Raw genomic sequence first — 23,654 nt, 5'->3', positions numbered from 1 at the left:
AAACGAATAAATGTACATGTAAGTAACAGTTAGTTAATCAATAACTAATGTATTATGTCATACCTCCTGAAGAACTACTATTAATTATCTACTAGTTAAAATAACTATGAAGTAACTATGAACAGTTATAAACAATTACATTGAATTGTGATCCTTTCATAGAAATGTTATCAGCAGAGGTAGTAGAATGAAAATGCAATATTAATAAATGCAATACATTTTATAGAGGTTTTGTCTGTGTAGTCAATTGGCTTGTAAGAAATCAGCTTCCGATAGGAACCCCAGCACCACTCCAGTGCCTTGCGATAACTTACCTTAGTTTTTATATTTTATATACAGTACTGTATGTCTGCCTCCTTAGCATTTACCACATGATCCATTCCTTCAATTCCTATATGTAAAGCAAGGACTGAGGGAAAGTGAAAACATAGGGAACCCATTAGTAATTAATGAAGAATTATCAGATAATTCTGCAGGAATTACTTAGAGCCTGAAACAGTATTCTAAAGTGAACCTATTAGTAAATAATAATAACTACATAATTTTGACTTGGAGAGGAAGAGTCATGATCCTGTCATGATCTTGTTTCTTTCTCTGTCTCCCTCTGCTGGTAACTCTTCTCCTTTTCCCATCACTCTCCGTTTCTTGACTAGCAGCTGTTTCCACTTCCCATTAGGCTCATTTCCCTCCACCTGTTTCTCATCCTGTCTCATTATCTTGGCTACTTCTATTCTCTCTGTTTCCTGTCTCATTGTCAGATTGTTTGATGTCACTGATGTGTATCTACTATTGGCGTCTTCACGTTAGTTAAGTCCTGTCCTGTCCTATCTTGTCAAACGGGGTTTGGGTAGTAGTTTATCTACCACTGCTGGAATTACTCTGTGCTTACCATTTGCACCCACAGAACCTTACCTGCTGAAAGGTGCTTCAGCTTCCCCGCTCCGCAAGCACCGACCGCTGGCTCCTCCGTGAGTCTCGTAAACCTCCGCCTAACCAGCCTGCTGGTCACCCCTGCCACAGAGGTCTTCTCAGTTCATTTGTGCTACCCAGTCTATGAGTCATCTTCTGTTAGTCTATTAGTTAATCTCCCTTGCTTTTGTTGGAATACCTGTGGCCAGACTTTGTTTCATTAAAAGACATTTATCATTGCACTCGCATTTGAGTCCTCTCTCTCAATCCATTATCATCACAGAACAATCTGACCAGGATATTCAAGGAGGAGATGATCCGGGTCTTCGACCACTCCACCTACGGTGAAGAGGCTTCCCGACGACTTTCCACACTTCGGCAGGGGAGGCGGTCCGTGCCTGATTTCTCCATTGAGTTCCGGACCCTTGCCACCACCTGCGGATGGAACCAACCCGCGTTGGTCGCCGGTTTCTTGGAGGGGCTTTCTCCTGAGGTTCGGGACGAGGTCCTCGTCCGTGAGATCCCCACCTGGCTCGACGATCTTATCGACCTGGCCATCCGTGTGGAGAGGCATTTTGACCAACGGCGCCGAGCTCACCGCCTGGAGGACACGCTCTTCTCTCCGCCTCTCGTCAGCCCCGCCCACTCGGACCCCAAACCCATGCAGCTGGCAGGTCTTCGTATCTCACCTAAGGAGCGTGAGAGGAGGATTTCAAATCGCCTCTGCATGTACTGTGCCAGCGCTACTCACTTTGTGTCTTCATATCCGGTAAAAGCCAGCGCTCGTCAGTAGGAGGAGGGTTACTGGCGAGCGCCATCTCTAAGGCCATCCCTTCTAGTTCCTGTATGACACTTCCAGCGCATCTCCAGTGGGCGGGGTCGTCAGCTTTCTGCACTGCCTTGATCGACTCTGGGGCAGAGGGGAACTTTATTATGAGGAGTGGGCGCTCCAACAAGGTATTCCTCTCACACATCTAAGCGACTCCACCCCTCTATTTTCCCTTGATGGCAGTTCCCTACCTAGGGTACAGAAAGAGACGATTCCATTGACTCTGACTATTTCTGGTAACCACAAAGAGACAATCTCTTTTTTTATTTTTCAGTCTCCTTTTACTCCTATAGTGCTGGGCCATCCTTGGCTAGAACTCCACAATCCTCACATTGACTGGGCTAAGGGGTCTATTTTGTCTTGGAAATTGTCATATCATGTTGAGTTTCTAGTCTCTGCTGTTCCCCTGTGTCTTCTGTTTCTGTTTTTCAGGAGGAGATGGGAGATCTGGCGGGAGTACCGGAGGAGTATCACGATTTGCGAGGGGTTTTTTAGTCGTTCCCGAGCTATGTCTCTTCCGCCCCACCGCCTGTATGACTGCGCCATTGATCTTCTCCCGGGTACCACGCCCCCACGGGGTAGGCTCTACTCTCTTCCCCCTCCTGAATGGGAAGCATTAGAGAATTATTTATCCGAATCTCTCAGAGCCGGCACTATCGTCCCGTCCTCGTCTCCCGCCGGCGCTGGGTTTTTCTTTGTCAAAAAGAAGGACGGCTCTTTGCGTCCCTGCATAGATTATCGGGGGCTGAATGACATCACCGTTAAGAATCGTTATCCCCTGCCGCTGATGTCTTCAGCTTTTGATATCATGCAGGGGGCAAGGGTCTTTAGCAAACTCGACCTCTGCAATGCTTATCATCTCGTGTGTATTCGGGAGGGGGACGAGTGGAAGACCGCCTTTAACACACCCCTCGGACACTTCGAGTATAGGGTCCTCCCCCTCGGATTGGTTAACGCTCCCGCTGTCTTTCAGGCACTAATCAATGACGCCCTTCGGGATATGCTCAATTTATCTCGATGATATTTCGATTTTTTCGCCCTCTCTCCAGATTCATGTGCAGCACGTTCGCCACGTCCTCCAACGTTTGCTTGAGAATCGACTTTTTGTTAAGGCCGAGAAGTGCTCCTTTCACGCATCATCAATAACGTTTCTGGGCTCCGTTATCTCGGCAGAGGGGATTAGTATGGACCCTACTAAGGTCCAGGCCGTGGTCGACTGGCCCGTTCCTGACTTTCGCGTTTCGAGACAGTTTATCGTCGAGGTCGACGCCTCCGAAGTAGGGGTGGGATCCGTTCTTTCCCAGCAGTCAGCATCTGATGGCAAGATACACCCTTGCGCATACTTTCCCCACCGTCTCTCCCCCGCAGAACGTAATTATGATATCGGCAATCGCGAACTGCTTGCCATCCGCCTGGCATTGGGTGAGTGGCGACAGTGGTTAGAGGGTTCTACTGTCCCTTTTATTGTTTGGACTGACCATCGCAATTTAGAATATATCCGTTCCGCCAAAAGATTGAACTCGCGTCAAGCTCGTTGGGCTCTGTTTTTTACGCGATTTGATTTGGTCATTTCATATCGCCCGGGCTCTAAGAACGGTAAGCCGGATGCATTGTCCCGTCTTTTCGATTCCTCAACCGCCTGCACCCCTTGGGAGGAGATGTTTCCTCCTGGTCGGGTGGTGGGTTCTACGGTTTGGGGAATCGAGAGACAGGTTAGGAGCGCTCTCTCTCGCGTCACCACTCCCCATAACTGCCCTAGGGGCAGCCTCTTTGTCCCAGTTCCCACACGCTTAGCTGTGATTCAGTGGGCTCATTCCTCTAAATTAGCTGCTCATCCCGGTGTTCGGGGCACTGTCGCTTTTATCCGCCAGCGTTTCTGGTGGCCGACCTTAAACCGTGATGCGCATCGTTTTATCGCCGCCTGCTCTATTTGTGCCCAGACCAAGGCGGGCAATTCCCCACCTGCTGGTCTCCTGCGGCCGCTACCGGTTCCCTCTCGCCCGTGGTCCCATAAAGCCCTTGACTTTATGACCGGTCTTCCGCCCTCGGCCGGTAATACGGTCATCCTGACCGTGGTCGACCGCTTTTCTAAATCGGCTCACTTCATTCCCCTCGTCAAGCTCCCCTCTGCCAAGGAGACTGCCCAGATTATGGTTGATAATGTGTTCAAGTTTCATGGGCTACCCACCGACGTAGTGTCCGATAGGGGCCCGCAATTCGCCTCGCAGTTTTGGAGAGAGTTTTGCCGCCTCATAGATGCCACAGCTAGCCTTTCCTCGAGTTTTCACCCCCAGACTAACGGTCAGGCCGAACGAGCCAATCAGATTGTTGCCCGCATTCTCCGCAGTCTAGCCTTTCGCAACCCCACGTCCTGGGCCGAACAGCTCCCCTGGGCAGAGTATGCTCATAACTCTCTCCCATCCTCCGCCTCAGGTCTTTTGCCCTTTCAGTGTTGCCTCGGTTATCAACCTCCTTTATTTTCGTCTCAGGAGACCGATTCCAACTGTCCGTCCGTTCAAACTTTTATCAGTCGCTGCAAGCGAACCTGGAGGAGGGTTAGATCTGCCCTATGTCGTTCGAGAGGACGCTTGTGCCTCAATGCTAATAGATCGCGTGTCAAGAGCCCTCGTTATGTTTCTGGTCAGAGAGTATGGCTATCTACTTCCAATTTACCTCTCCAATCTGATTCTCGTAAACTGGCTCCCCGCTTTATCGGACCATTCCGCATCGTCAAGATCATTAATCCTGTCGCCGTCAAACTTCGTTTACCACCTAATCTTCGTTGTGTTCACCCGGTGTTTCACGTTTCTTGCATTAAGCCGGTCTCCCGCTCCCCCCCTCCCGCGTCTTTCTCTGCCGTTCGTACTGAAGGCTCCCCGGTCTACACAGTCCGCAGGATCGTAGACATGCCCCGTCGGGGGCGTGGGCACCAATATTTGGTCGATTGGGAGGGGTATGGTCCTGAGGAGAAAGCTGGGTTTCTCCCAAGGACATTCTAGACCCCTCGCTCATTGATGATTTCCTCCGGTTTCGCCAGAGTTCCTCCGCTGGAGCGCCAGGAGGCGCTCTTTGAGGAGAGGGTACTGTCATGATCCTGTCATGATCTTGTTTCTTTCTCTGTCTCCCTCTGCTGGTAACTCTTCTCCTTTTCCCATCACTCTCCGTTTCTTTTCTAGCAGCTGTTTCCACTTCCCATTAGGCTCATTTCCCTCCACCTGTTTCTCATCCTGTCTCATTATCTTGGCTACTTCTATTCTCTCTGTTTCCTGTCTCATTGTCAGATTGTTTGATGTCACTGATGTGTATCTACTATTGGCGTCTTCACGTTAGTAGTCCTGTCCTATCTTGTCAAACGGGGTTTGGGTAGTAGTTTATCTACCACTGCTGGAGTTACGCTGTGCTTACCATTTGCACCCACAGAACCTTACCTGCTGAAAGCTGCTTCAGCCTCCCCGCTCTGCGAGGACCGACCGCCGGCTCCTCCGTGAGTCTCGTAAACCTCCGCCTCACCAGCCTGCTGGTCACCCCTGCCACAGAGGTCTTCTCAGTTCATTTGTGCTACCCAGTCTACGGGTCATCTTCTGTTAGTCTATTAGTTAATCTCCCTTGCTTTTGTTGGAATACCTGTGGCCAGACTTTGTTTCATTAAAAGACATTTATCATTGCACGTGCATTTGAGTCCTCTCTCTCAATCCATTATCATCACAGGAAGTGTTTATTGAATTATATTTTCTGTTAATGTGTGTTTTCTTTCCATGTTTTTTTTTCTTGATTGCTTCCAGCTGTACCTGCTTACCAATCAAGAGTGAGTCCGCATAGAAGCAGAGCTCCAGCTTCCAGAGAGGAGAGAACTTTCCCCAAGAGCTTTCTCCAGAGCGTTGCCTGTCTTCTGCTCAGCCTGTTGTCTCAGTTGGTGGTTGTTGAGCTGCTTAGTGTTCTGCTTTCTTAGTTTTGTTTCTTTATTCATTGTGCTATTCTTCAATACTTACTTTTTGTTATTTTAGTTTAAGAGACTTGTATTATCCTTCACTTTTTAGTTTGTTGCTTAGTTTGTAGCTGCTATTATTAGCATCTCTCTTAGCAGCTACTTTAATGTTTGCCTACTTGTGTTTTGTTTATTATTTTTGATTTGGAAGCTGTAGGGAGGTGGATGCCATTTCTGTTTAACCCTGTTTTTGGGCTAGGAAGGGAGCTAGGGTACAAACCTGTTTTTTTTTCTTCTCTCTTTTCTTTGTTAGTGTAGTTATAGGTCACTAATTCCAGTTAGCTTGTTTTGTTTGTTGTTTTGGCCTTATCCTTAAAATTATATTTATCTTACTGGTAAGTCCACAATTTCCCAGAGTAAAATTAAGGACAGATGTTCAGTCAGTATCTTAAGGCCCATCAGACTGTACGATGTCTATATAAATGATCATTCATTTCATGATGCATGAGAATTAAAGTAGCCTGAGAACCGGCCCTTGTGGAACACCATGTAGTGCATCATGTTTCAAATGTACAGTCACCTGAGAAACAGCCTTTCAGAAAGATCAGAAAGAGCTGTTTAAAAGACTTCGTATTTAACAATGGTCTATTGTACCAAAAGATGCACTTAGCCAAAGACTAAAACTGAAGCTGTATTATGACCCTTCCTACAAGGATTTTTTTTTAAATATTAATTTTATTTTCATCTAACAGTGCATTTTACTCTACCTCAACTTCTTAAATATTTTAATAAACCTTGATACATTGGAAGTCAGTCTAAAATTGGAAAGTGTGAGTATCAATGACCCTCTGGAGGACAACTAATTCATGAACTTTAATGGTTATTTCAACACAATAAAAGGAAACACAGCAGACCATATCAAGTGCCATCAGAGGGGATATTTCTTTATTTTGAAATACTGAACACTACACAGTACATGTCATCACTCCATGCAAAATCACACACTTAGACCTCAGAGAAAAGTGTCTCAGGGCTCGACACAAGGTCTCTTTTCACGAATGTGTCATACATCTCTTTGGCTCTCAGATGAACTATGTTGCTCCTCAGATATGCAGCCAAGCTGATTCTTCAAGTGTGGTTTAATTAAGGCATTTACACTGTGGTCTCACTTAAATCTGAAAATCTGGTCTGTCCAACTTTCTTACATCTGACTTATTTTTTTATACAGCATGTCTGTGCTGATTTTTGACATGGTTAATTCATTGTGAACAGTTCATTAGTTTTCTATGTCAGTGTAACCTTTCTAAATAGTTTATGAAGTATCAGAGCAAGGAAAAAACATTTTTTGTTTCAGTTTAAATATGTCTTGATGTACTGTATCAGGTGTCAAATGTAGTCACACTTTTTGAGACATGAAAACAGAAGAACTTGAAATGCACCGGAAGTCCAACGCTTTCCACATAATAAAGTATTATACTGTTTTAAGTGATTATCAAGCCTGATCTATCAATGTCTGACTTTTTAAATGATACAATCCCGATTCCTTGGGTCATTCACTCTTTGAAGAATGTGCAAGAAAAAAAAAACTTAATGTTTTATTAAAGTTTTGGTTCCTTTAGCACACAAATACATAGTTTGATAATGAACTACAGCATAAAAAGTTGGTAGCACCTTACAATAAAATTTCATCTGTTTATATTGGTTAACTACATGAACTAACAATGAAAAATATTCTAAAGTATTTATTAATTTCTAGTTTTAATAATGCATTATTATCTGTTCTTTTTAATTGACCAGATCAAACATGAATTAACACAGAACAGTTGTGGTTTTATATAACTAACAACAGATAATTACATATTGTAATGTATTTTTCATTGTCAGTACATGTTAGTGGTTGCTTGAATTAATGTTAACTAATGGGAGATTATTGTAAAGTGTTACTAAAGGTTTTATAAAAATGTGACATCTGATTAAACAAAAAATTGATCTGGTTTTCTTTTGGCTGGTTTTGTCTAAAATCTTTGGTTTGTCCAGCTGTTTTTATTTTTTTATATATTCCTTGTGTTATTTGGTTATGAGCGGCACAGCTAGTACTTCACAGTTAGTTCTCTGAATATTTTGATTCATGAACTGATTCACTTTGAGTAGGCATCAAACGAGTCAGGCGAGAGTGTGTGTGTTTAACTAGCAGGACAAGTGAGAGGTTGAACTCCTCTGAGCTCCAGGACTTTGTTCATCTGCACCTCCAGAGTCTTCCCAGCTTTAGTGATCTTCACATTTCTCATGCAGCCTTTAAACGGTGTGTTTATAGTGAGTCCGAACTGCTTCAGTCCCTCTGCAACAGACACACACACACACACACACACACACACACACACAAGCCAGATTTTAGTCACTTAGCTTTCAGGAAACATTTAAACCCATCCAATTGTCAATTGATCTGTCCATCAAGAAACAACCTTTCTAGTTTAATGTATACGTTATAATGAAAGCTGAATCTTTTAATTGTCTGTTCCTAATTTCAAGAATGTTGAAATGTTAAATTTTCCAGCACTTCTGTATTTTAGGCTGGTCCCCAATCCAGACTTCTAACTTCTGCTCTACAATACATTTACAAAGACTTCAAATCAAAATAATGAATTTTTTCTCAATTTTTTTCTCTCTATTATTATTATTATTATTATTATTATTATTAATTTCATTAGGTATTTGCAGTGCTTAATTTGTAAATTGCGAGGTCCTGGAACAAACCGGGGTAACGGATCCGGCATGTAATTACAGGAGAGAGAGGTAACGGAGCACTCGCGCAGTCACATTGCTGGACCAGTTTAAGTGATTTTAAGAGCGTGTACTTCCAGTTGCATTTAGTCTGTAAGGTCATGAATAACATGGACATTCCAAATGATTTTAAAATAACAATTTCCAGGAATAGAAACGTTTGAAAAAGTTGTGGAATTTTATTTTTCAAATCTCAGTGTAATAGAGTTATATTAAATCAGGTCCTAAATCAAGTTTATAATGAGGGAAATTCCTGCATTTATTCAACATAGCTTAGGTTTGAATAACAAAATAAATCAACACAATCAACATTAAATCTGTCATTGGAAACCAGTCTTCGAATCCATGAACTCTATCTCGCGCGCTTCTCATCAGCGCATCTCGTCTGTGGGCTACTAAAGCGACCTGCTGCACGCTGCGATACAAGACTCACTCGCATTTCGCTCGGGACAGCTGACAGAACTGTCACTTGACTAATCAGGTAATTGTTGCATTGTCACAAAAATGTATAATATGCACACAGTATTTTAAGCCATTTGGTATTCGCGCGCTCCACAGGCTGTATTACATGTGTGATGGGAGTGAACTATTGAGATGAATGCACTTTTGATCTACATTTTAATCTGTATATGATTGGTCCATTGATCATGTGATTTGTATTCTGCTTGTTCTGTTAACACATCTGTTGATGGAATAATCAGTGACCTAGTGTCATAGGTTTGTTACAAAAAGAGGTGGAGACTGTTGCCCTTTAAGAACGTCCTTGAGAGACTGACAGGTGTCTCGTTTGGATTGCATCACTACGTGGAGGGCGACGCCCTGTCAAGTGTTGTGTGCTGTTGCTGGCATCTGAGAAGGAACACAAGAGCAGTGATAACCGAACATTTTACGGCTGTGCAGAAAACCGTGATTTGAAGTGTTGTGAAGACGTAGAGCAATCACAGGCGCAGCTCTTGGAGACGAGTGAGTCAGCGTGTGTTTGGAGTCGAGTACATCAGCGGTTGACTAGCAGAGTAACCACGTTTGTACAACTGTTTTGGAGACGAGTGAGACGGTGACGGAGGGTTTGTGCAACGCTGGAAATTGATTAGACTGGGTAGTGGGCACTGCTACCCAGTCATACTGTGAGTACAACCCCAGTTTGAAGATCGTTTGATGGATGTTATTGTGACCATTTTCGGCATCTAATTCCTAATTCTTAGAGACTAAGAACTAATTGCCAGTGTACTAGCCATAGCTCTTAGTTTTCCTTTTTTGTAGTGGTGTGACTTATTTGGTTGCAGTGTATATTGGTTGGTGTGGGTATTTGTGTGAACAAGTGAGAGTGGTAGTAGGCTACGTTAGCTCTTGCTAACATTGGACTGGAGATACTGGTAGTTGTTTCTTATTTTTCTCTTTAGTACACGACTGGCTGGATCTGTGGAGATCTATGTGTGGTGGGACCAACCCAGGACATTCATTCGGCTGACCATAAAGACTTCATATTGGACTGTGCTGAGGACTACATCATTTTAATTGTTGTTTTACTATTTAGATCATTCTGATTTTATGGTAATAAAATATTTTGTAATTCAATCTACTATTGTTGAGTGTCAATCGTGCCCAGCCCTCAGTCAATAATTGAATTTGGTGAACTTGGGTCCTAGGTTTTTGTAAACAACCTAGGTGGCGTAGTCGGCTACTTTTTATGTAAGTGGGGTTTAATATTAACAGTGTTGGTGGTAAAAAGTATTATAATCGTGCAGCCCTTGAACCATCCCCCTTCGTGCCACGCCACATCTGGCGTAGTCGGCAGGGTATTTTATGTGAACCTGTGTGAGGGACTGAGGACGTTTTGACACTCAGGTGGTAGATTGAACTAGGGTAAAAATGTTGATGCCAGTTTTCCCTGGGGCTCCTTGGGTTCCCAAATTTAGCGGGACAGGTGATGGTTTGAGTTATGGGGATTGGAAGGAGCAAATGCAAGGACTTTTAGAGGCTCAAGAAATTAATGAAGCAAAGAAAGTAAAGATTTTATTAGGTGCTTTGGGTGGCAATGCAAAACGAGAGATAAGTGTCTTGGCAGAGGAAGAACGTGATAAGTTGACCAAGATTTTTGAACAGTTAGATGCTCTGTATGTTGGAGAAACCCCCTTGCCTGTTCTCCGGTCACAATTTTTTAGCTGCAGACAGAAGTCAGAGGAGTCTTTTAAAGCTTTTGTTTTACAATTGCGAGAACTCTTTCGGAGGTTACAGCGACGCAGCCCAGAGGGAACCCTGGTGGAAGATCAGCTGAAGGAACAGCTATTGCTGGGGATGGAGGATGGGCCGATGCAGAGAGCCTTGAAGACGTATGCCCGCCATCATGCAGAAGGGACCTTTGCTGAGCTGCACCAAGAAGCGTTATTGCTGGAGGTTGAGTATGGCCATGGGAGGTATGAGACCGCATGTGCTGCCATAAGTCAGCTTGATAAACCGAATCCACGTCCATATAGGCCTGACTGGAAAGCGGAGTTAAAGCGTGAAAATTTGGAGGAAGTCAAGGGCCAGATTCAAGAGTTGACTCAGGAGGTGGTAAGAGAGTTGAGGACTTCTAATCGTGCAGCCCCTGTAAATCCTGCATCTGTGCAACAGCCGGCTTTTTCTGTGCCTAGAAGGAGAGAATATCAGTCGATTAACCGATGGGACCCTGATGGTAGACCCATTTGCCGACGCTGCCAGCAACCAGATCATGTGGCCCGTCATTGTAGAGAGAACAGAGAGCCCAGACAAGCTTTAAACGAGAATGCCCTGTTGTAGAGGTCCAGACAACAGGGTTACGTGCTCCAATCGATAATCAAGAGGCCTATTCTTTTATTGATAACCACTCCTTTATGGCTAATTGTCCTATAGTGGATGTTGTGATTCAGAACGTTCCTTGTAAAGGCCTGTTAGACACTGGGTCGCAGGTAACTCTAATGCGGCAGAGTATGCTAGAAGAGACTTTTCCTAGCTATAGATTGGGTGATACCCCTCTGTTGACACTGAGAGCTGCAAATGGTCTAGAAATCCCTTATGTGGGGTACGCATTGTTGGACTTTGAAGTGGCAGGCATCCAACTTAAGGGAAGGTGTGTTGTGATTGTCAAGGATGAATTTTCCACTAATCCTTTAATTATTGGAATGAATGTTATCTCCTCTTGTTGGAATGCTCTTTTCCAGGGCTCTGCCCAGTCTCTGTCATTTCAGAACCCTACAGAACAGCAGGTGTGGAAACAGGCCATGGCAACATGTCAACGTGTTGCTGCTTGGGCTCAAGATGATGGGTTCCTGGGCTATGTGTGGCTAGCTAGTCGTCGCAGGAGATGGATTCCACCCCAGAGCGAGGTCATCGTGTGGGGCCGTGTCCGAATGGGCCGACAGAACCGCAGTTACTGTGGATTGGTGGAGCCCCTGTTAGAGCTGGATGGGTTGGCTGCTGCCCGGACTGTGGCTATCGTTAAGGATGGTAGGATTCCTATCAGAATGTGTAACTTGCAGCCTTATAAAGTGTCCGTAGGCCGGTACCAGAAGCTTGGTCGGCTGTATGAAACGTCTGGCGTGGACATTTATGGCCAAAGAGATCTTGAGTTGACTTCGAGCACAGATGGGGTCGTCGATATTCATGTGGTCGAAGCTGGAATCTCGGAAGATGAGGTAACTGTTGATGGGGTGAGTCCATTGATGCTTGGATCTGAATTAACTGATCAACAACGTCAAGTTTTTGATGCACTTGTGAGGAAGTGGAGTGGAGTGTTTTCTAAGAAGGAGGATGATCTGGGGTTTAATGAGACTGTCCAGCATAGGATCTATACTGGCACTGCACTTCCTGTCCGAGAAAAGTTTCGCCCTTTACCCCCAATGATGTATAAGGAGATGAAACAACTGCTGTCAGGTATGTTGGAAAGGGGTGTAATTTCTGAGAGTAAGAGTCCATGGGCAGCCCCAATAGTCATGGTCAGAAAGAAGGATGGAAGTTGGCGCTTCTGCGTTGACTATAGAAAGTTGAATGCCATTACCCATAAGGATGCATTCCCCCTTCCCCGGATAGAAGAAACATTGACCACCTTAACTCAAGCTGAATGGTTTAGTACCCTTGATTTGGCGAGTGGCTATTGGCAAGTGGAGGTGCATGTGGACGATCGCCAAAAGACTGCTTTTACAACTCCGCTGGGGCTATTTGAATTCCAACGTATGCCTTTTGGCCTTTGCAATGGACCAGCTACGTTCCAGCGATTAATGCAGCACTGTTTGAGTGACTATATTGTAGATTTTCTGTTGGTCTATTTGGATGATGTCATTGTATATTCCATAGATTTTGACACCCATCTTCATCATTTGGAGCGAGTATTCCAGCGGCTGGCACAGTACGGACTGAAGTTGAGGATGGACAAGTGTCAGTTCCTTCAGCAACAAGTGAAATTCCTGGGGCATGTAGTGGACAAGACCGGCATCAGCCCAGATCCTGGTAAAACTGTGGCAGTACAAGAGTGGCCTGTTCCAACCACAGTTCGAGAGGTGAGGGCATTCTTGGGCCTAGCTGGCTATTACAGGCGGTTTATCTCCAATTTTGCTCGGCTGGCACAGCCATTAAATGCCTTGTTAGTAGGAGTTCCAGTCAACAAGAAGTCAAATAATCAGAGGATCGAGTCGACTGTGGAGTGTCAAGCTGCATTTGAAAAATTAAAGCTCTGTCTCACTCAGGCTCCTATCCTAGCGTTTGCTGATTTCTCTCTGCCATTTGTTCTTTATACTGATGCTAGTCACCAGGGGCTGGGAGCAGTTTTATCTCAGGTCCAAGATGGGCAAGAGCGAGTGATCGCGTACGCAAGTCGCAGCCTCCATCCTGCGGAACGGAATGACGTTAATTATAGCTCTTTTAAGTTGGAGTTGCTAGCTCTAAAATGGGCTATGATAGAGAAATTTAAAGACTATCTGACTGGAGCAAAATGTACTGTGGTTACAGATAATAATCCGGTGGCCCACCTACAGACCGCGAGACTTGGAGCGTTGGAACAGCGCTGGGCAGCCCAATTGGCAAATTTTGACTTCACAGTGAAATATCGAACTGGGCGTGAGAATGCTAATGCTGATAGTCTGTCCAGGTTCCCAGTAGATCGAATGGCTCTTATTGAGGTACGACGAGTTGCGGCAACAGAAGATGCCTGTCAGCCAGTAACTGACCTCCCAGATGTTGAAGAGTGGCGTAAGAGCCAAGGTGAAGATGAGGAACTTCAACAGATATGGAAGTATGTGGAGTCAAGTAGTGTACCTTCGACCATGGAGCGAGCCAATATGTCTCTAACGGTGAAACAACTACTTCGACAGAGCGTTAAGCTTGTGATCCAAGATGGTGTTTTGTATAAAAGAATGATCGACCCCAGTACCCATGAGCTGCATCTACAGATTATCTGCCCGGCATCTAGACGTGAGGAAGTATGGCGACGATACCATGATGCGTCTGCACATGCAGGAGTTTCACGGACACTTTCGAGGGTCAGACGCCACTTTTTCTGGCCGAAGATGGAGGAAACTGTCAAGGGGTACCACCTGGGTTGTGTCGCTTGTGGCCTACAGAAAGGTAAGAATGAGAAGGCCCCCCTTAATCCAATCCTGGTATCATTCCCCTTAGAAGTGGTCTCAGACTTCTTGACATTAGGCCGTCCAGCCGATTCATGTCAAAACATTTTAGTCATTGTTGATTTGTTTACTCGTTATGCATGGGCTATCCCTACGAACAATCAAACTGCTAAGGTGACAGTAAGGGCTTTGTGGGAACAGGTCGTCCAGACTTTTGGTTGTCCCTTAAGATTCCATTCTGATATGGGCCCAAATTTTGAATCCGCATTGATGAAAGAATTTTGCTATCTGTATGGTACAGTTAAGAGTCGAACAACCCCGTACCACCCGGCTGGGAATGGTAGAGTAGAGAGGGTGAATGAGACATTGTTGGGAATGCTGCGTACGTTAGAGAGAGATAAGCAGGATAGGTGGCCAGAATTTCTCCCCGAGTTGATGCAGGCGTATAATAATACCATACATGGGGCTACAGGGTTTACACCTTTGTATTTGATGTTTGGTCGTTCCTTGCGGACCCCTGTAGATATGAGCCTTGGAGTGGGAGTAGGACAAACTAGAAAGGATTTGACTGGGTGGGTACAAGAGCACCATGAAAAACTGAGTTGGGCTTATGCGGTAGCAAAAAGAGCCATGGATAAGACTGCAACATTATCAAAACGACAGGGACGCGGGAAGTTGTGCAGTTGGTGGGATCCTTATGTTGTACTAGGGACTCTGGGGAATACGGGACTGGTGTATCAGGTGAGACCAGAACAAGGGGGAAAAGAGAGAAGTTTGCATCGAAACGCCCTTAAGCTGTGTTCTGCTCCGGAAATAAGAAACCCGCAACCTGTAGTGCCTGAAGAGACAAGGCGACAGTTGGATCCCATGCCTTATAGCATGTGGGTTGCCTCAGAGCCTGATCATGTGAATGAAGAGAATCAAGTTAGACGTTCTGTACGTCCGAATTTAGGGCAACGTCCTTTGCGGTATAGATGAAGGGTTTCAAGTAATTGCAGGGACTGCTGACATTTTAGTGTGGGGGGATGTGATGGGAGTGAACTATTGAGATGAATGCACTTTTGATCTACATTTTAATCTGTATATGATTGGTCCATTGATCATGTGATTTGTATTCTACTTGTTCTGTTAACACATCTGTTGATGGAATTATCAGTGACCTAGTGTCATAGGTTTGTTACAAAAAGAGGTGGAGACTGTTGCCCTTTAAGAACGTCCTTGAGAGACTGACAGGTGTCTCGTTTGGATTGCATCACTACGTGGAGGGCGACGCCCTGTCAAGTGTTGTGTGCTGTTGCTGGCATCTGAGAAGTAACACAAGAGCAGTGATAACCGAACATTTTACGGCTGTGCAGAAAACCGTGATTTGAAGTGTTGTGAAGACGTAGAGCAATCACAGGCGCAGCTCTTGGAGACGAGTGAGTCAGCGTGTGTTTGGAGTCGAGTACATCAGCGGTTGACTAGCAGAGTAACCACGTTTGTACAACTGTTTTGGAGACGAGTGAGACGGTGACGGAGGGTTTGTGCAACGCTGGAAATTGATTAGACTGGGTAGTGGGCACTGCTACCCAGTCATACTGTGAGTACAACCCCAGTTTGAAGATCGTTTGATGGATGTTATTGTGACCATTTTCGGCATCTAATTCCTAATTCTTAGAGACTAAGAACTAATTGCCAGTGTACTAGCCATAGCTCTTAGTTTTCCTTTTTTGTAGTGGTGTGACTTATTTGGTTGCAGTGTATATTGGTTGGTGTGGGTATTTGTGTGAACAAGTGAGAGTGGTAGTAGGCTACGTTAGCTCTTGCTAACATTGGACTGGAGATACTGGTAGTTGTTTCTTATTTTTCTCTTTAGTACACGACTGGCTGGATCTGTGGAGATCTATGTGTGGTGGGACCAACCCAGGACATTCATTCGGCTGACCATAAAGACTTCATATTGGACTGTGCTGAGGACTACATCATTTTAATTGTTGTTTTACTATTTAGATCATTCTGATTTTATGGTAATAAAATATTTTGTAATTCAATCTACTATTGTTGAGTGTCAATCGTGCCCAGCCCTCAGTCAATAATTGAATTTGGTGAACTTGGGTCCTAGGTTTTTGTAAACAACCTAGGTGGCGTAGTCGGCTACTTTTTATGTAAGTGGGGTTTAATATTAACAGTGTTGGTGGTAGAAAGTATTATAATCGTGCAGCCCTTGAACCATCCCCCTTCGTGCCACGCCACATCTGGCGTAGTCGGCAGGGTATTTTATGTGAACCTGTGTGAGGGACTGAGGACGTTTTGACACTCAGGTGGTAGATTGAACTAGGGTAAAAATGTTGATGCCAGTTTTCCCTGGGGCTCCTTGGGTTCCCAAATTTAGCGGGACAGGTGATGGTTTGAGTTATGGGGATTGGAAGGAGCAAATGCAAGGACTTTTAGAGGCTCAAGAAATTAATGAAGCAAAGAAAGTAAAGATTTTATTAGGTGCTTTGGGTGGCAATGCAAAACGAGAGATAAGTGTCTTGGCAGAGGAAGAACGTGATAAGTTGACCAAGATTTTTGAACAGTTAGATGCTCTGTATGTTGGAGAAACCCCCTTGCCTGTTCTCCGGTCACAATTTTTTAGCTGCAGACAGAAGTCAGAGGAGTCTTTTAAAGCTTTTGTTTTACAATTGCGAGAACTCTTTCGGAGGTTACAGCGACGCAGCCCAGAGGGAACCCTGGTGGAAGATCAGCTGAAGGAACAGCTATTGCTGGGGATGGAGGATGGGCCGATGCAGAGAGCCTTGAAGACGTATGCCCGCCATCATGCAGAAGGGACCTTTGCTGAGCTGCACCAAGAAGCGTTATTGCTGGAGGTTGAGTATGGCCATGGGAGGTATGAGACCGCATGTGCTGCCATAAGTCAGCTTGATAAACCGAATCCACGTCCATATAGGCCTGACTGGAAAGCGGAGTTAAAGCGTGAAAATTTGGAGGAAGTCAAGGGCCAGATTCAAGAGTTGACTCAGGAGGTGGTAAGAGAGTTGAGGACTTCTAATCGTGCAGCCCCTGTAAATCCTGCATCTGTGCAACAGCCGGCTTTTTCTGTGCCTAGAAGGAGAGAATATCAGTCGATTAACCGATGGGACCCTGATGGTAGACCCATTTGCCGACGCTGCCAGCAACCAGATCATGTGGCCCGTCATTGTAGAGAGAACAGAGAGCCCAGACAAGCTTTAAACGAGAATGCCCTGTTGTAGAGGTCCAGACAACAGGGTTACGTGCTCCAATCGATAATCAAGAGGCCTATTCTTTTATTGATAACCACTCCTTTATTGCTAATTGTCCTATAGTGGATGTTGTGATTCAGAACGTTCCTTGTAAAGGCCTGTTAGACACTGGGTCGCAGGTAACTCTAATGCGGCAGAGTATGCTAGAAGAGACTTTTCCTAGCTATAGATTGGGTGATACCCCTCTGTTGACACTGAGAGCTGCAAATGGTCTAGAAATCCCTTATGTGGGGTACGCATTGTTGGACTTTGAAGTGGCAGGCATCCAACTTAAGGGAAGGTGTGTTGTGATTGTCAAGGATGAATTTTCCACTAATCCTTTAATTATTGGAATGAATGTTATCTCCTCTTGTTGGAATGCTCTTTTCCAGGGCTCTGCCCAGTCTCTGTCATTTCAGAACCCTACAGAACAGCAGGTGTGGAAACAGGCCATGGCAACATGTCAACGTGTTGCTGCTTGGGCTCAAGATGATGGGTTCCTGGGCTATGTGTGGCTAGCTAGTCGTCGCAGGAGATGGATTCCACCCCAGAGCGAGGTCATCGTGTGGGGCCGTGTCCGAATGGGCCGACAGAACCGCAGTTACTGTGGATTGGTGGAGCCCCTGTTAGAGCTGGATGGGTTGGCTGCTGCCCGGACTGTGGCTATCGTTAAGGATGGTAGGATTCCTATCAGATTGTGTAACTTGCAGCCTTATAAAGTGTCCGTAGGCCGGTACCAGAAGCTTGGTCGGCTGTATGAAACGTCTGGCGTGGACATTTATGGCCAAAGAGATCTTGAGTTGACTTCGAGCACAGATGGGGTCGTCGATATTCATGTGGTCGAAGCTGGAATCTCGGAAGATGAGGTAACTGTTGATGGGGTGAGTCCATTGATGCTTGGATCTGAATTAACTGATCAACAACGTCAAGTTTTTGATGCACTTGTGAGGAAGTGGAGTGGAGTGTTTTCTAAGAAGGAGGATGATCTGGGGTTTAATGAGACTGTCCAGCATAGGATCTATACTGGCACTGCACTTCCTGTCCGAGAAAAGTTTCGCCCTTTACCCCCAATGATGTATAAGGAGATGAAACAACTGCTGTCAGGTATGTTGGAAAGGGGTGTAATTTCTGAGAGTAAGAGTCCATGGGCAGCCCCAATAGTCATGGTCAGAAAGAAGGATGGAAGTTGGCGCTTCTGCGTTGACTATAGAAAGTTGAATGCCATTACCCATAAGGATGCATTCCCCCTTCCCCGGATAGAAGAAACATTGACCACCTTAACTCAAGCTGAATGGTTTAGTACCCTTGATTTGGCGAGTGGCTATTGGCAAGTGGAGGTGCATGTGGACGATCGCCAAAAGACTGCTTTTACAACTCCGCTGGGGCTATTTGAATTCCAACGTATGCCTTTTGGCCTTTGCAATGGACCAGCTACGTTCCAGCGATTAATGCAGCACTGTTTGAGTGACTATATTGTAGATTTTCTGTTGGTCTATTTGGATGATGTCATTGTATATTCCATAGATTTTGACACCCATCTTCATCATTTGGAGCGAGTATTCCAGCGGCTGGCACAGTACGGACTGAAGTTGAGGATGGACAAGTGTCAGTTCCTTCAGCAACAAGTGAAATTCCTGGGGCATGTAGTGGACAAGACCGGCATCAGCCCAGATCCTGGTAAAACTGTGGCAGTACAAGAGTGGCCTGTTCCAACCACAGTTCGAGAGGTGAGGGCATTCTTGGGCCTAGCTGGCTATTACAGGCGGTTTATCTCCAATTTTGCTCGGCTGGCACAGCCATTAAATGCCTTGTTAGTAGGAGTTCCAGTCAACAAGAAGTCAAATAATCAGAGGATCGAGTCGACTGTGGAGTGTCAAGCTGCATTTGAAAAATTAAAGCTCTGTCTCACTCAGGCTCCTATCCTAGCGTTTGCTGATTTCTCTCTGCCATTTGTTCTTTATACTGATGCTAGTCACCAGGGGCTGGGAGCAGTTTTATCTCAGGTCCAAGATGGGCAAGAGCGAGTGATCGCGTACGCAAGTCGCAGCCTCCATCCTGCGGAACGGAATGACGTTAATTATAGCTCTTTTAAGTTGGAGTTGCTAGCTCTAAAATGGGCTATGATAGAGAAATTTAAAGACTATCTGACTGGAGCAAAATGTACTGTGGTTACAGATAATAATCCGGTGGCCCACCTACAGACCGCGAGACTTGGAGCGTTGGAACAGCGCTGGGCAGCCCAATTGGCAAATTTTGACTTCACAGTGAAATATCGAACTGGGCGTGAGAATGCTAATGCTGATAGTCTGTCCAGGTTCCCAGTAGATCGAATGGCTCCTATTGAGGTACGACGAGTTGCGGCAACAGAAGATGCCTGTCAGCCAGTAACTGACCTCCCAGATGTTGAAGAGTGGCGTAAGAGCCAAGGTGAAGATGAGGAACTTCAACAGATATGGAAGTATGTGGAGTCAAGTAGTGTACCTTCGACCATGGAGCGAGCCAATATGTCTCTAACGGTGAAACAACTACTTCGACAGAGCGTTAAGCTTGTGATCCAAGATGGTGTTTTGTATAAAAGAATGATCGACCCCAGTACCCATGAGCTGCATCTACAGATTATCTGCCCGGCATCTAGACGTGAGGAAGTATGGCGACGATACCATGATGCGTCTGCACATGCAGGAGTTTCACGGACACTTTCGAGGGTCAGACGCCACTTTTTCTGGCCGAAGATGGAGGAAACTGTCAAGGGGTACCACCTGGGTTGTGTCGCTTGTGGCCTACAGAAAGGTAAGAATGAGAAGGCCCCCCTTAATCCAATCCTGGTATCATTCCCCTTAGAAGTGGTCTCAGACTTCTTGACATTAGGCCGTCCAGCCGATTCATGTCAAAACATTTTAGTCATTGTTGATTTGTTTACTCGTTATGCATGGGCTATCCCTACGAACAATCAAACTGCTAAGGTGACAGTTAGGGCTTTGTGGGAACAGGTCGTCCAGACTTTTGGTTGTCCCTTAAGATTCCATTCTGATATGGGCCCAAATTTTGAATCCGCATTGATGAAAGAATTTTGCTATCTGTATGGTACAGTTAAGAGTCGAACAACCCCGTACCACCCGGCTGGGAATGGTAGAGTAGAGAGGGTGAATGAGACATTGTTGGGAATGCTGCGTACGTTAGAGAGAGATAAGCAGGATAGGTGGCCAGAATTTCTCCCCGAGTTGATGCAGGCGTATAATAATACCATACATGGGGCTACAGGGTTTACACCTTTGTATTTGATGTTTGGTCGTTCCTTGCGGACCCCTGTAGATATGAGCCTTGGAGTGGGAGTAGGACAAACTAGAAAGGATTTGACTGGGTGGGTACAAGAGCACCATGAAAAACTAAGTTGGGCTTATGCGGTAGCAAAAAGAGCCATGGATAAGACTGCAACATTATCAAAACGACAGGGACGCGGGAAGTTGTGCAGTTGGTGGGATCCTTATGTTGTACTAGGGACTCTGGGGAATACGGGACTGGTGTATCAGGTGAGACCAGAACAAGGGGGAAAAGAGAGAAGTTTGCATCGAAACGCCCTTAAGCTGTGTTCTGCTCCGGAAATAAGAAACCCGCAACCTGTAGTGCCTGAAGAGACAAGGCGACAGTTGGATCCCATGCCTTATAGCATGTGGGTTGCCTCAGAGCCTGATCATGTGAATGAAGAGAATCAAGTTAGACGTTCTGTACGTCCGAATTTAGGGCAACGTCCTTTGCGGTATAGATGAAGGGTTTCAAGTAATTGCAGGGACTGCTGACATTTTAGTGTGGGGGGATGTGATGGGAGTGAACTATTGAGATGAATGCACTTTTGATCTACATTTTAATCTGTATATGATTGGTCCATTGATCATGTGATTTGTATTCTACTTGTTCTGTTAACACATCTGTTGATGGAATTATCAGTGACCTAGTGTCATAGGTTTGTTACAAAAAGAGGTGGAGACTGTTGCCCTTTAAGAACGTCCTTGAGAGACTGACAGGTGTCTCGTTTGGATTGCATCACTACGTGGAGGGCGACGCCCTGTCAAGTGTTGTGTGCTGTTGCTGGCATCTGAGAAGGAACACAAGAGCAGTGATAACCGAACATTTTACGGCTGTGCAGAAAACCGTGATTTGAAGTGTTGTGAAGACGTAGAGCAATCACAGGCGCAGCTCTTGGAGACGAGTGAGTCAGCGTGTGTTTGGAGTCGAGTACATCAGCGGTTGACTAGCAGAGTAACCACGTTTGTACAACTGTTTTGGAGACGAGTGAGACGGTGACGGAGGGTTTGTGCAACGCTGGAAATTGATTAGACTGGGTAGTGGGCACTGCTACCCAGTCATACTGTGAGTACAACCCCAGTTTGAAGATCGTTTGATGGATGTTATTGTGACCATTTTCGGCATCTAATTCCTAATTCTTAGAGACTAAGAACTAATTGCCAGTGTACTAGCCATAGCTCTTAGTTTTCCTTTTTTGTAGTGGTGTGACTTATTTGGTTGCAGTGTATATTGGTTGGTGTGGGTATTTGTGTGAACAAGTGAGAGTGGTAGTAGGCTACGTTAGCTCTTGCTAACATTGGACTGGAGATACTGGTAGTTGTTTCTTATTTTTCTCTTTAGTACACGACTGGCTGGATCTGTGGAGATCTATGTGTGGTGGGACCAACCCAGGACATTCATTCGGCTGACCATAAAGACTTCATATTGGACTGTGCTGAGGACTACATCATTTTAATTGTTGTTTTACTATTTAGATCATTCTGATTTTATGGTAATAAAATATTTTGTAATTCAATCTACTATTGTTGAGTGTCAATCGTGCCCAGCCCTCAGTCAATAATTGAATTTGGTGAACTTGGGTCCTAGGTTTTTGTAAACAACCTAGGTGGCGTAGTCGGCTACTTTTTATGTAAGTGGGGTTTAATATTAACAGTGTTGGTGGTAGAAAGTATTATAATCGTGCAGCCCTTGAACCATCCCCCTTCGTGCCACGCCACATCTGGCGTAGTCGGCAGGGTATTTTATGTGAACCTGTGTGAGGGACTGAGGACGTTTTGACACTCAGGTGGTAGATTGAACTAGGGTAAAAATGTTGATGCCAGTTTTCCCTGGGGCTCCTTGGGTTCCCAAATTTAGCGGGACAGGTGATGGTTTGAGTTATGGGGATTGGAAGGAGCAAATGCAAGGACTTTTAGAGGCTCAAGAAATTAATGAAGCAAAGAAAGTAAAGATTTTATTAGGTGCTTTGGGTGGCAATGCAAAACGAGAGATAAGTGTCTTGGCAGAGGAAGAACGTGATAAGTTGACCAAGATTTTTGAACAGTTAGATGCTCTGTATGTTGGAGAAACCCCCTTGCCTGTTCTCCGGTCACAATTTTTTAGCTGCAGACAGAAGTCAGAGGAGTCTTTTAAAGCTTTTGTTTTACAATTGCGAGAACTCTTTCGGAGGTTACAGCGACGCAGCCCAGAGGGAACCCTGGTGGAAGATCAGCTGAAGGAACAGCTATTGCTGGGGATGGAGGATGGGCCGATGCAGAGAGCCTTGAAGACGTATGCCCGCCATCATGCAGAAGGGACCTTTGCTGAGCTGCACCAAGAAGCGTTATTGCTGGAGGTTGAGTATGGCCATGGGAGGTATGAGACCGCATGTGCTGCCATAAGTCAGCTTGATAAACCGAATCCACGTCCATATAGGCCTGACTGGAAAGCGGAGTTAAAGCGTGAAAATTTGGAGGAAGTCAAGGGCCAGATTCAAGAGTTGACTCAGGAGGTGGTAAGAGAGTTGAGGACTTCTAATCGTGCAGCCCCTGTAAATCCTGCATCTGTGCAACAGCCGGCTTTTTCTGTGCCTAGAAGGAGAGAATATCAGTCGATTAACCGATGGGACCCTGATGGTAGACCCATTTGCCGACGCTGCCAGCAACCAGATCATGTGGCCCGTCATTGTAGAGAGAACAGAGAGCCCAGACAAGCTTTAAACGAGAATGCCCTGTTGTAGAGGTCCAGACAACAGGGTTACGTGCTCCAATCGATAATCAAGAGGCCTATTCTTTTATTGATAACCACTCCTTTATTGCTAATTGTCCTATAGTGGATGTTGTGATTCAGAACGTTCCTTGTAAAGGCCTGTTAGACACTGGGTCGCAGGTAACTCTAATGCGGCAGAGTATGCTAGAAGAGACTTTTCCTAGCTATAGATTGGGTGATACCCCTCTGTTGACACTGAGAGCTGCAAATGGTCTAGAAATCCCTTATGTGGGGTACGCATTGTTGGACTTTGAAGTGGCAGGCATCCAACTTAAGGGAAGGTGTGTTGTGATTGTCAAGGATGAATTTTCCACTAATCCTTTAATTATTGGAATGAATGT

General features: G+C 45.2%; 1 protein-coding gene across 5 annotated transcripts in view; it reads right to left on the bottom strand.

The window, feature by feature from the left end:
* Nucleotides 1-6,581: 6,581 nt before the first annotated feature.
* lama2 (laminin, alpha 2) overlaps nt 6,582-23,654 on the bottom strand; it is a 258,283-nt gene continuing 241,210 nt past the window's right edge. For all 5 annotated transcript variants that reach the window (XM_059499216.1, XM_059499217.1, XM_059499218.1 and 2 more), the window contains 2 exons: nt 6,934-8,001; nt 6,582-6,783 (listed from right to left, as the gene is read on the bottom strand). In XM_059499216.1, the coding sequence (XP_059355199.1) occupies nt 7,847-8,001 (155 nt within the window). In that variant the 3' untranslated portion in view covers nt 6,582-6,783; nt 6,934-7,846. The remainder of the gene's footprint in view (nt 6,784-6,933; nt 8,002-23,654) is intronic.

Source organism: Carassius carassius, chromosome 18 (assembly GCF_963082965.1).
Source record: "Carassius carassius chromosome 18, fCarCar2.1, whole genome shotgun sequence".
Taxonomy (NCBI): Eukaryota; Metazoa; Chordata; class Actinopteri; order Cypriniformes; family Cyprinidae; genus Carassius; species Carassius carassius.
The sequence above is the reverse complement of the archived record's forward strand: the minus strand, read 5'-3'. Positions and strand labels throughout refer to the sequence as shown.